Genomic DNA, 14131 nt, shown 5'->3' with positions numbered 1-14131 from the left:
CTTCTGATCTAATGGAAAAGACTCTTTTCCAGATGGAATATGAGGCTAGAAGTCAATCTCATCTTAGGTCAAAGGTATAAATGGAGTTGAATGGCTTTATCCAAGACTCACTTGCGTGCAATTCAAAACCATGCTGTTACTTGATGTACCAATCCACATCAGTATCAGAATTTGAACCTCAGACCTTCAGCTCTAAAATACAGACTCTCTGAACCACTCAAGCCTAAGGCCTCATTAGCTGACAGAAGTAGTAGGCTGTTATCCTCTATGTGGATGTAATTTACACTTCATAATAGCACGCTTTATTGATGTGACCAGCAGCTTTTGCTCAGTAGGTGACTGGGATCAGAAGAAACAGTGTTGCAAAAGATCAGGATTGAAGTTTCACAGCCAGAGCCAACTTGAGGATGTTTGCATGGCATCAAAGCCAGTTTTATACCTCATGTGATCCAATACTGTTATCACCCTCCCTTCAGAGAGGGATCCAGAGTGAAACCCGGAATCCAAACTCTTAAAACCGAGGACAGTTCAGCTCTGGAGCTGAGCTACTTTTATTCTGGAGAAAGCCATGCACTCCTTTTTCATCTTTTTCTCAAAACAACAAAAGGAAGAACAAGTGCCATTGAGTAGCACAAATTGCCACCTATGAATAGTTTGAGTCTCTGGACATTATAATTGCCACGTAGTCTCCAGTAGAGCCAAGTATATTTTTGAAGTTATATTTAAAATTAATACTTGCTTTATAATGCTTATCAGCCAGGGCTTTTTAAAACTGTTTTCCTTACTAATGCCGCAATTTTAAATCCATTTAGGCTAATTTCCTTCAACTTGAATCTATTTTAATCAGAGACCAGGACACTTGACTTAAATGGTTTTTATAAAACTCTTCATAAAAATCTGCAGTAAAAGAGCATTAGGAAAATGGAGAACAAATCTTGGAATAAGAAGGGAAGGGAGGAAATGAAAATTTCCAAATCCCCTGGCAAAGTCATAACCACTCCCCAACCAGACAAAACACTCACCTACAATGCCAGGATACTCAATCCCCAAAGAACCAAGTGCAAAATATACTATGGAATGCTTCACAGAGACAAACAAAATTACTGTACCCCACAATGCCCCATATCAACCCTCTCCCAAAATATTATCCGAGTCCCACAGTCATATACAGTATGTAACGAACGCAAAAACTCAGTGGGAGGGAAATACAAAATAACACACACCAGATGTGACTGAAGTTTGTGCAGAAGAATAGACTGGAGTTGTGATAAGCTAAAAATGTCAATGAATTCACCACCACCACCATCCTCGCCCAATATCTCAAAGAACATTAATTCCCAAACTCAACTCACAAATTAACTGTAGCTGTGCTAGAGGTAAGAATTCTGGATGGAAAAGTTTGTGTAAGGAGCTCATATTCAGGTGTTAGAGAAGGCGCCCCCCCAAGGGGTTTTCAGTGTAGCACGATTTGTAAATCAGGTAGCAAGAGATGCAAACCCTTTGAGGTGCATCTGCAGTTCATTTTGCTGATGTAAATACACAAGTGCAAATTGTGCCTTCACAAAGGGAGATTTCGGCTTCAGTCCCTTTGAAAAATCACCTAAATATTTCTGTTTTCATTGTTCTGAGGGACTTGGAAACCACTGGTGACTATCTGAAATTTATTCAGCATGCAGGCAAGTAAAGGACTTCAGCTTGTCATGACATTAAGTCCTTAACCCTTGCCCGGCATGCTGTATGTATTTAACCGTATCTCCTTTTCGCATGATTATCAGTGGTCTGCAGATTCCAAGTAATATCTTTGTCACTAGCCTAATGACATGGAATGTGGATATATATCTTTTGTGTCTTAATCTTTCTAGACACATTTTATCGGAGCCTTCACTGACATCACAGACAAACTGACGCTTTCCAGTTTCAGAGAACATTCTGTAAGACATATCTAAAATTAAGTTTAATAAAAATAAGCTCCAGTAATGTCTGTTCCCAGATTCTTAACGAAATGATTGGCATCTCATTTGTCTACCCTTCCCTATGTGCTTAGCAGGTAAATGTAATATCTCATCATTATAATCTTAAACTTCATCTGGAAAAAAGAGTACATCGCCATTCAGAGACATTTGGAGCCTCCATTTAAAAGCATCTGTGCTGAAGTAGCATTCCCCCATGAGCTAATTGTGCTCTAATATAGAATCATAGAAATATAGGACTGGAATGGACCTCAATAGGTCATCCAGGCCAGTTACCTGCACTGAGGCAGAACTAAGTATTATCTCGACCATCCCTGACAGGTGTTTGTTTAAATTGTTCTTAAAAACCTCCAGTTCATTCCAGTGCTCAACTACCCTGACAGTTAGGAAGTTTTTCTTGGTGTGTAACCTAAATCTGTTTTGCTGCAATTTAAGCCTATTACTTCTTGTCCTGTCCTCAGGGGTTAAGTAGAACTATTTAGCACCCTCTTCTTTATAATAACCTTTTACATATTTGAAGACTTATATCCCCCCTCAGTCTTCTCCAGACTAAACAAACCCATTTTTATTTCAATCTTTCCTCATGTCATATTTTCTAGACCTTTAATCATTGGTCTCCTCTGGATTTTCTCTAACTTGTCCACGTCTTGCCCAAAGTGTGGTGCCCAGAACTGGACATGGTACTTCAGATGAGGTCTTATCAGTCCTGAGTAGAGTGGAAGAATTACTTCTTGTGCCTTGCTTACAACACTCCTGCTAATACATCCCATCCTGACTACACAGTCTAAACCTGAAAATAAAATAAATAATACTTGGATCCACCTAACCTGCAAAGATCGCTCTTTAGATCCCTATGTTAGGCATCTCCTCATATCTCCCTTCTGTTACAACTGTGTGGTTGAACAACTAGCATTGAGTTGGTAAGCAAGGCAGCTGATAGCAGATGCAAAGCCAAATGGCAGTGTTACAAGTTAAGTGTCTGGTGACCGTCTTAATAGGAACATAGGGACATAAGACTGGAAGGGACCTCCTGGGTCATCAAGTCCAGTCCCCTGCTGTCACAGGCAACCCCATCAGATTATTATTTATTTGTATTACTGCAGCACCGAGGAAGGAGTCCCTGTCATGGACAAGGACGCCATTGTGCTAGGCTCTGTTCAAATACAGAACAAAGAGACAGTAATCCCATTCATAAACTTAATGTGCAGTACAGCACTACCTTGGGTTCAGTTCTTGGGACTAATTTCTCATTCCCTGGGATAGCGTGCTTGGGGAGTGCAGCAAAGGCAGATGGCTCATCTATCCATTTGGTGATGGGAGAGAAGGGCCTCTCTTCCCCACAACAGCAAATCCTCTGGGCAGATTAAAGCACAGTGCAGACTGGCACTGCAGGGATGCCCATCAGACCGACTCAGCTAGAAGGCTAGTGAGGCATAGTGCAGGAGCAATAGTTGATTCCTGGCACTCTAGCAGGACTAAGGAGCTGGCAGGGAAAGGAAGTAGAAGCTCTTTGCCCAATTCTAAAGAGCAACAGGCAGCTGTGAAAAGCTGTGTCTGATACCATAGTGGGCAGGGCTCTGCAGCCAGGAGTGGATCTTGGCCTCTCCTATCATTACCACCCACAATTTCACAAGCAATATATTAAGTTTTGTCGTGGTAAACGGTCTCTTAGGTTTAATCTCAACCAATTAAATTGTTCACTATTGAACAACATTGTCTAGTGACTGAGTTAAGGAGGAAGGGAGAAAGCATCAACTGAGATCATGGATCATTCTACAAATACACTAAAAGCAAGAGGAAGACCAAGGACAGGGTAGGCCCATTATAAATTGAGGTATGCCAGGGTGAATAAAAGAAACTGTGGAAATGGCAGAGGTGCTTAATGATGTCTTTGTTTCGGTTTTCACCAAGAAGATTGGTGGTGATTGGATGTCTAACATAGTGATGTCTAACATAGTGAATGCCAGTGAAAATGAGGTAGGTTCAGAAGAGGCTAAAACAGGGAAAGAAGAAGTTAAAAATTACTTGGACAAATTAGATGTCTTAAAGTCACCAGGGCCTGATGAAATGCATCCTAGAATACTGAAGGAGCTGACTTAGGAGATATCTGAGCCATTAGCGATTATCTTTGAAAAGTCACAAAAGACCGGGGAGATTCCAGAAGACCGGAAAAGGGCAACTATAGTGCCAATCTAATAAAAGGGAAATAAGGACAACCCAGGGAATTACAGACCAGTCAGCTTAACTTATGTACCCAGAAAGATAATGGAGCAAATAAGCAATCAAGATCCTTCTGGGATGCATTAGCAGGAGCATTGTAAGCAAGACAGGAGAAGTAATTCTTCCACTCTACTCTGCGCTGATTAGGCCTCAACTGGAGTATTGTGTCCAGTCCTGGGTTCCACATTTCAGGAAGGGTGTGGACAAATTGGAGAAAGTTCAGAGAAGAGCAACAAAAATGATTAAAGGTCTAGAAAACATGAGCTATGAGGGAAGATTGAAAAAATTGGATGTGTTTAGTCTGGAAAAGAGAAGACTGAGAGGGGACATGATAGCAGTTTTCAAGTATCTAAAAGGGTGTCACAAGGAGGAGGGAGAAAAATTGTTCTTCTTAACCTCTGAGGATAGGACAAGAAGCAATGGGCTTAAACTGCAGCAAGGGAGGTTTAGGCTGGACATCAGGAAAAACTTCCGAACTGTCAGGGTGGTTAAGCCCTGGAATAAATTGCCTGTGGAAGTTGTGGAATCTCCATCACTGGAGATTTTTAAGAGCAAACACCTGTCAGAAATGGCCTAGATAATATTTAGTCCTGCCTTGAATGCAGGGGACGGGACTAGACGACCTCTCGACGTCCATTCCAGTCCTATCATTCTATGATTCTGCGGAGGAAATCAACACTGCTGGCTTATTGTTCACACTGGTGGTTCTGAGATGTTGATAATAAAAGATACTTACTTGGTTGGACGATAATCAGGTATGGAACGATCCAGTGAAATTTTCTCACTGAGGTAGGAATTATAGCCATATTTCTCGTGTGGCCCCTTAGCTTTCTCTTCCTCCGCTGGGGAGAGGGTAGCAGGAAGCCCACCTTTACCACGCCCACCGTAGCCTTCAATGAGACCAAGGGACTTAGACAAACCTTGGGAAAGAAAAAAAAGATGATTGTTGTAGAGTGCTTATATATCAAATCACCACAACCGCCCTTCCATGGGTGGGTAGGTAGATGCTCTTCCTAGTAGCTGCAGCCAAATAATTACACGTTTCTCCCAGCAATAAGTAAACGTCTGTACAGACCACCAAATCAGATGAAGGGTACTTTAATTAAGGACTAAAGTTATACATTCATAGTCTGTCATACTCCTTTTCACAATCCCATTTGTTTGGAGAGATCGTACATTTTCACAAAGGATATACTGTTACGTGTCTGTCTGTTTGTTTATCTACTATTTTAGTGTCCATCACTACTGCATGTTCAGTATATGCTTCTCAACCGTGCAGGAAGGGGAGTTGAGAAATTCATCATCTGCACTGATATACCTCATCAGTTAACCAAAATGCAGTCCTGGAAAAAAGTTCCCCCTCAGAAGCCAACATGATGATGCCTCCTGGAGAACTGTACATACTGCAAACTCTATTTAGTTGTTAGGGAAGTTATGGTTATTTATACCTACTTCCCTTTCTCAGTAGGGTAATTACATATAAGGTTAGATGTCCCCAGGAGGAGAATGGGCCGAACACAGAATAAGAATAGAAACAAGTTGGGTAACTGCCAAGTGCATAAATTTTTTACTAAGTATGAACAGTGAATAGCATACAAATGTTGCTGATTTAAAAACAATTTTCCCTCCTAGCTCTCTTAAAGTGCAACAACATTCTTAGGCCTTTATCAAAAGGATTTATTCATTCATATCTGTGTAGCTGTAGGAATTAAACAAGGTTCAAGAATGAATCAAGGAAAATAATAATAATAATGATAGGGGAGGCTGTGGGAAGCCAAGTTAAGACTTGTTTCGCTAGTGATATATAGTGCCTGGCATTTTAACATTTTTTCACTAGTGGAGATTCAGACCTTTCTCTTTGGCTGATGCTAAGAAGTTTGATGGATGATTTTTTTTTAAACCTTGCTGTTTCCTTCTTCATTTTTATTTCCGAGAGCTCTGATTCGCAAAGCAAGGCTCTCCATCACCCCGCTAATGCTTAAGACAAGAGAAGATGGTCTTGTAACTAAAGCACAGTAGTCAGAATTCAGAGATCAGAGTTCTACTCCCAAATTTGCCATGGACATCATGTATAACCTTGGGCAGATGATGTAGCCTCTTTATGCCTTAGCTTCCTCCTTTTCAAGATAGGAATTTTAAATACTTCTCAACCTTAAACGGTTGTTGCCAGGCTTAACGAAAATCATTTGTGAGCATAAATCACCATGAAATCCTCTGACAGGAGGTGTTATTATTATCACAGCTTCTGACAAGGGATCTCTATCTTGCCAACTCTCCAGATTTTATCATGAATCTCATGATATTTAAGAGCTGGAGCCATGCAACTATGTGAAAATCTCAAAAAACGGAAAGCAAAATGAAAAATTTATTATTTTTTAAAAAAACCCTCATGATTTTTAAGCTACTTGAGATTTTTGGGGGCTGACTCATAATACCCAGGGTTAGCAACACTATAGAACCACGTCTCACACTTGGTTTTTAGGACAGCCTGGACCATATTCTGATCTCACTAACATGAGTGAAAGTTAAAAGTAACTCCCTGATGGATAGATTTACTTCAGATTTGGACCCATAATTTTAATTCATTCTTTACCCTGTATATGAAATATCTTTACCAAGAAAACTCTGTGATGAGTGAAATTATCCTACTCTCTACCAGTGCTATTTCTTGGCTGGTAAGAATATAGCACAGAGTTATGAAATGTTCCCAGAACGTCTTCCATGCAGTCACATATAGGTGGCTTAAGCTCCTGCCGGTTAGCTTTTAAAGCTCTGACCCCTTAACATTCCTGGGTTTTAGTTATTTATTTACTTAATTTACAACTGTGTTCCTCCCTTACAACATTTACCGTTTTTTTAAAAAATAGGTTTCAGAAGCACTTAATAGAATTATGAGCTCTCCATGCAAAAGTGCTGAGCTAATGGTTTTTTCTTCCTCTTTAGAGACCCCTTAGATGACCCTGAGGCTACATGTTGACAGGGTTTAGAGCCTTATCTACATTAGGGTTTGGTTTTTTTTAAGTAAAAGCTCCCTAGAGCTGCTAGCCCCAGAATAACTCACTAGTATGGAATGGTTGTCAGAATTTTTAATACCCTGTTTCACCAAGCTCAGAGCAGGTCTAAATGACATGGTGTTAAAAATCTCGGCAGCCACAGGAGGTGTCCACCATCACTAACAGTGGTGGATCTGTATCAGTACGAGCAATAGTGGAGCATCTTTGCTAAAGAACCCTCGTGTAGTCAAGGTTCGGTGTCTTGTGAACATGCAGCCTCACTGTCAACGGAGGAAGCGCCACTGAGTAAATAGCAAGAACTGACCTCGAACTCATCATCTTTGAATGAAAAAGATCATGTCATTAACTATTTTATTTTGAGATTAGTCATGATAGAAAGACACACAAGTGTTGATTCATATCAACCAACTAAATAGTCACTGAAGCTAATTTCCAGATATACATCTTTCTGCGATACTCCTCCATCGGCTCATGGTGTTACAGCGAAAGCTGATGAACCGACGTCAAACCATTTAAACAGTGAAATGAATTAAATATGTCATTCAATCATTCTGCACACACTAGCCAAGGGATCTACAATGAGCAAATATCCTCTTTCGGTGCTGTCCTGTCTGGTATATCAAAGGCACCTAAAGGGGTAGTCACAAAAAATGAAAATCCCCTGGTGTGATGTGACAACTAGGGTCTATCCATTGTACTCAGGGATAGTCTCATGCCACCTCCCCCAGCTTAGGCTGTCAGAAATGTTCATCAATGCAGCTAAAGCATCACTTTGCTTTAAAAAGCGACAAAGAGTCCTGTGGCTCCTTATAGACTAACAGAGGTATTGGAGCATGAGCTTTCGTGGGTGAACACCCACTTCGTCAGACCAATAAGTCTGTTAGTCTATAAGATGCCACAGGACTCTTTGTAGCTTTTTATAGATCCAGACTAACACGGCTACCCTTCTGATACTTTGTTCTAAGGTGCTTGGAACTGAGGATCAAGAAATGTTTGGTGAGGATGTTAACAGCCCAAGTCCAACAGGAAAATGAAAGAGACAACATTTGTTTCCAACTGGTTGAAAAGAACTCTCCAAAGAAATGAGATTGAAGAGAAATAGTCAGATAGGGACCCTGATCCAGCAAATCACTTAAGGCTTTTTTTCATCTTATTTTATGTAGGTAAAAAGGACTCCTCCTCATGTGCTTTAGGCACCCTTGAGGTAACTTAAAAATACAGCTTAAGTGCAGCAGTACAATTTCAGCTAACAACTCCACTGAAACCAAATAACTTAAAAACTCAACTCCTCCTCAAACAATTCACCAAGCTTATAATTCCTCCTCCCAACCACTCCATTTTCAAATGCCTGGGAAAAGATGAGTTTTACAAACATGACATTCACATACCATTTTGGTTGTGCCTCATTGTTTGCTTGTGCTCCCCCCGCCTATTTTTTGTCATGTTGTTCTTTGATTATAAACTGTCTGGGGGCAAGAACTATCATTTTGTTCTGTGTTTTGTACAGCACCTAGCACAGCAGGGCTCTGGTTTGTGACAGGAAATTCTAGGTGTAACTGCAACACAAAGAAAAAATAATAGTGTGCTGAAGATCGTCAGATTTGGGCTATTTTGGACCACAGGGAGAGTTATTTCCAAAGATACAAGGCCATCAAAGAGAACACTCTGCCAGCACCCTCCTCTCATTTATACCAATGGGACTGCGGCTTCCGCATCACTGCTGATATCCGCTCTGATAGTATGGCCCATACAACATGTCTGTAGCTTTAAGAAAGAGTGGTACCATTGAGTTCAATGGGATTAGTTGCATGCTTAAAGTAAAACGTGCTTAAGGCCTTTATAGACAGTAAATATATTTTTAATTCTCTGTTTGTCTTTCGCTGCTTCTAGGGACCCTAGGTCTGGGTCTCATAGAGTGAGTGATCTCCCCTTCCAGGTCCATGCTGCTGACAGATAATGAATCATTAGATGCTTCTGGTGATTTAGAAGCAGGGAAGAGTGAATTGATTCTGATAAAAATAGAACAGACATGAACCTTTCCCAACATGCAAACCAAATCTTTATTATTCTGGCCAGGCACAGAAACATAACTGCCAAACTGCTGCCAGAAAGGTGCTTTGTTGCTTTGGTTCCATCCTGTCTAGAAGTGATAAACACCATTAATCTCATCAAAAAAGCCTGACATTAGGTGATTCTCTGCATAATTTTACAAACTCAAGAGATTCAGATAGTTTGGATAAAGGTCAGGTATTGATCTGGACTGGGTCTCTGAACATTTCTGAGCTACACCCACCATTAAATTACATTCTCCCAAATACCACGTCAGAAAGGGTATTTTACTCAGAGTCTCCCAGATTTATTTGAATTTTGGGGCAAAGGAGCACCCAGCTGCAATAAGTAAGAGTCTATTCCTACAACGCTAAATATCTGAGTCACTCCTGCTGAAAGCCAGAAATCCAACTCTCCAAGGACTCACAAAGTGTTGGTTTTCTTCATCATGGTATAAAAATTTAATTTCTATAGCAAAATTATTCCTACACTAACATCGTTACAGTAACTATAATCTTCTTCTCTTAAACTAGCAATATATTTGATAACGAGACGGTAGCTTTCTCAGATAATAAAATACAATATAATGTGACACACAATCTTCATTTATAAAGCACCCAATCAAAGAGAGAGTCCATGCACAGTGCAACCAGGAAAATATTTTGCTATACTTCAGCACAACTGAAAGCAAACATTAATCTGGCTTGTATAAATATTTAGGGAGTAAACTTCCTTCATTTAGAAGTACAGGGAGTTTACAACAGAAAGGGCCTAAGGGTGCAAATGATCATTTACTGGCAAAGATTGTCCCAAGCCATAATCGTCGGCTCCAAATTAAAAACTGAGTTTCTCTAAAAGGTCAAGACTGTTCGAATTCACTTCACACAGTTGTACAGCTCAGGACCAGCTGAAAAGTTTGGATCAGTTCCAAACTTCTCCAAAGTCAGACTGTTAGCACCCAGGATTTTGGTTCATACCCTGGTCTTGTTATTAGCAGAATAAAAGCAGGATTTAGCAACAGAAAGCAACTCAGAGTTGGAAGACCTAAGAGACCCGGCTGGAATAGAGAACACGAAAAGAGCTGCAGCCATGCCCTGGAGCTAAGATCTCAATGGGTCTCATAAACTAAGCAGGGAGACTAGACAATACTTTGATGGGAAACCATCAAGGAAACCCGAAGACACTGTATGAAGTGGTGCTAGTAATTTAATTACGACCCTCTTCTTTCCAAGCTTGTACTGAAACAATTGCCTCCAGCAGGTAATGTGCTTCTGGAGGTGCAATCTTTTAAATGCATGGTAGAAACGTCACACTGATCACTTCTGGTCATTAAAGATGCATGTTTCTTTTTTTCCCCCAAGAGGACATTTGTCCCAGCCTAATTTTGAATAAATTACATACCGCCACCCTAAAATTTCCATATAGTTTCAAATGAATATAGTATTCCTTTGCTCTTCCTAATTTCTCGTGTACCATTACTGGGTGATTGAATAGCTGTTATAATCCATTCCAAAGTGCCTAGATACCAGTGGTGATTCTTGTAGATGGTCTATAGTTTGCAAAGCTCAAGGGGACGACATACGCTGTAATAAGTCGTATTAAATCAGAAGGTACAAGATATATGATTTGAAAGAAAGGATCTACATTTTAGAGTGCATGCACTGATATTCTGAGGCCACTGACAAGTAACGGAGTGACCCATACTGTATGATCAGATGACTGTCTGTTCCAGGCACCTCGATACTGTGTTTGGATCCGTATGATTCAGAAAGTGCATTTGCAGGAAGGTCAAGAGAAAGAACATATTTCAGCAATCCAGCCTATTTATGATGACTGTATTAACCTGGCAATATTACTTAAGTGTTATTCATTTAAAAAAAGAAAAAAAAGCTGATCAAGTAGTGGCATGAAATGCTCAACTGAAAGGAAACTGAGCATCAAAAACACAGCCAAGAACTGTATGGATTTTGCTGACATAAAATGCAAGGCATCCAAATGCAAACCGAGGAAGTTCACCTTAGTCAGCCTCTGCCTAAGACCAACCCGCAGATATTCATTCTTAGTAGGATATAGGCACAACCAATTTTCCCCCCTTCTACAGGAATGAATTTATATCAGATGTCTAAGCCAATCTAACAAACTACCATACATGGACTGGTGTCAAAAGGGGGGAAAATAGTTATATCTGTGTTGATAGTAGGAAAAATCTACACCACACTGCCTCATATTAAAAACTGAAAGCAATAACAGAGAAATTAAATACGGGCGCCAGTGTTGCACTGTCATTTCTAATGGCACAAAATTGCCTTCACGGTCAGTAAATCCAACTTTTTGACACAACTGCATGTTAATGCCTGACAGAAACATATCTACCTGATCCATGTGCAGATGTCCAGATTTGCCTACAACTCGTAGACTTCCTCTAGTACAAGTACTGGGATAGATCCTTAGAAGGTATCAGTTGGCATAGCTCCATTTAGTTGAGGTTCTGGCCAGCTACATTCACTATTTTGCTCTTGCTAACTTTTTCCTATCTGCCTTGTTCCTGAGCTCTGTCTGCTCTTTGTAAGCAATTTTGGACAGGGACTCCATCTTGCGTTGTGCATAGGGCTGGTTGAAAAATTTCCACTGAATGTTCTTCCATCAGAAAATAATGATTAGTCCAAACTGAAAGATTCTATGGGATCATGTCAACTTTGATGAAATTTTATTTAGGAAAAAAATGGAAATGAATCATTTTGATAAGGTCAAACAGTTCCGTTTCAATCCTATCTGTTCTGACCTTTTCAGAATGGTACGTTTTGATTTTCCTTTTCAAAATGACTTTATTTTACAATTTATTTTTATTATTGCATTATTTTGTATTTTTACTTTATTAGTTTATATTTTATTAGTTTATATTTATTATTTCTTATTTTAGATGTCTGTTTATATTTTAATGTTTATGTTTTCTGTCACAAAATAATTACAAATAAAATGATATAAAATATAATAAAAAATGGGGTGACTCACCCAAAATGAAATGTTTTCAAAAATGGTGTGTCTTGGGAAATTTTGAAATTCAATGTTTCATTCCAAGTCGGAATAATTTTTTTCCCCTGAAATGGCAGAAATTCCAGTGAATCCTGGTTCCCAGAGAGCGCTAGTCATTTGTTTGTACAGTATAAAGAACAGTGGACGGCTGATCTATGATTGGGGTCCCCAGACATTACCATAATAAAAATAATAATCCTGCTCACAATTGTTGCTGTTGAGAGATGTAACATGCACCTTTTGCAACTCTTCCCTTCTAGCCTACTCTTCAGTGTGTGAAAGAGTTATCAGGACAATGCTCCCAAACCCTGCCAGCTCAGACACCGAGTAAATGTATTGGATCTGGATGGAATACAGTCTGCTTGGCAGGCTGGATCCAGAGGGCAGAAGGTGACTCCAAGAGTCTCTCCTGCAGAGGTTGGAGAGTAAGAATCAAGGAAAACATTAGGACAGGCATGAGGAATGGGAAGGTTACTGAGAGGGTGGCTGAGAAGATGTTGGAAGAAAGGTCAAAGGTGGAGAGGGATAACAATGATTGGCAATCCAGGTCCCATCTAGTTTTGATACACTATCTACTTGTCAATGCATTTCATCACCTCTCCGACACTTGGCTGGGCTGCGTGTATTGTTTTCCCAAGGTTTCTCACTCCATTTATTGTGCAGTTTAACTTGGCTGATTCATAAGTGTCACAATTTGTTTCTTCCATGGCAAACATCAAGAAATGCCTACAAAGTCCTTTGCTATAGTCTCTTCCTCATAGGGCTGGACAGCTCTTAATAATGGCTGGTTTGGTCTGTTTCACACTCTTCTCTGAAATATAAATCTGTTGGCTATTTGTTGATGGGGGAGAGAGGCAGGGGAAGGAAAGCGCAACATAAGCAACTGCAACTGTGAATGATCCACTAACCTTGCTGTCTTGTCGGGATAAATTTTCAGCACATAGAGTTAGACCTCATGGCTTCCATTAACAATGATTGAAACAGTGAGGTTAAACTGCCATGCTAAAGATTTCTCCCACAAAGCCTCTGGAATGAGATATATTTTATTATATACTATCTAAAATGTTATACAGAGAGATTGTTTTTAATTATATTTTATTTAGTATAACTAATTTAATATAATCAAATGTATAACATTATAGAATTGTATATTACAGACAATGTAACTAGCCTGATAACACCGAGATACAATTTGGGTGCTTTAAAGTTCAAAATGAAAGACGAGGCTCTTGCCCCATGCAGCCTACAGTTTTCCACTCCTATTTAGCAAACATGTACAACCAGTAACCATATGCACATGACCAGTTCCGACAATGTCCTAGATCTGCTCACATACTTGAGTGTTGGCTCCTAATCTTGATGAGTGGAGTTAACAAACAGTAGCAGCTAGAGACAGAGAAGGCCATGAAGTTAAAGTGAGGAAGGCCAGGGGTTAAAGTATGTGGTTACCATGTTCAGGCATGTGCATATCTGGGCATTCATGTAAAAAGGTTTCTCTAATGCAGGGGTGGGCAAACTGTGGCCCGCAGGCCGGATCCAGCCCACAAGCTGTTTTAAGCCAATCCGTGAGCTCCCACTGGAGAGCAAGGTCTGGGGCTTGTCCCAGGGTGCAGGGTCTGGGGCCGCACCACACAGCTCGGCCCCGCTCTGGTGCTCCAGCCAGGTCACCGGGGCGGGGGCTGCACCATGCGGCTCTCGGAAGCTGCGGCATGGCCCTGCTCTGGGGCACAGGGTCAGGGGCCACACCATGTGGCTCCCAGAGGCAGCCGCATGGCCCTGCTCTGAGGGTAGAGGACTGCTCCACACGTAGGAGCCGGAGAAGGGACATGCCGCTGCTTCCAGGAG

The 14131-nt window shown here is 40.5% G+C and overlaps 1 protein-coding gene across 1 annotated transcript in view; it reads right to left on the bottom strand.

Annotated features, from left to right (window-relative positions):
• The window catches only part of GALNT17 (polypeptide N-acetylgalactosaminyltransferase 17), a 286464-nt gene that overhangs the window by 212462 nt on the left and 59871 nt on the right, over positions 1 to 14131 (bottom strand). The window contains exon 2 of the mRNA XM_075073937.1: positions 4927 to 5110. Within this exon, the coding sequence (XP_074930038.1) occupies positions 4927 to 5110 (184 nt within the window). The remainder of the gene's footprint in view (positions 1 to 4926; positions 5111 to 14131) is intronic.

This window comes from Chelonoidis abingdonii, chromosome 20, assembly GCF_003597395.2.
Source record: "Chelonoidis abingdonii isolate Lonesome George chromosome 20, CheloAbing_2.0, whole genome shotgun sequence".
Classification (NCBI taxonomy): Eukaryota; Metazoa; Chordata; order Testudines; family Testudinidae; genus Chelonoidis; species Chelonoidis abingdonii.
This window is presented reverse-complemented; position numbering and strand designations above follow the sequence as displayed.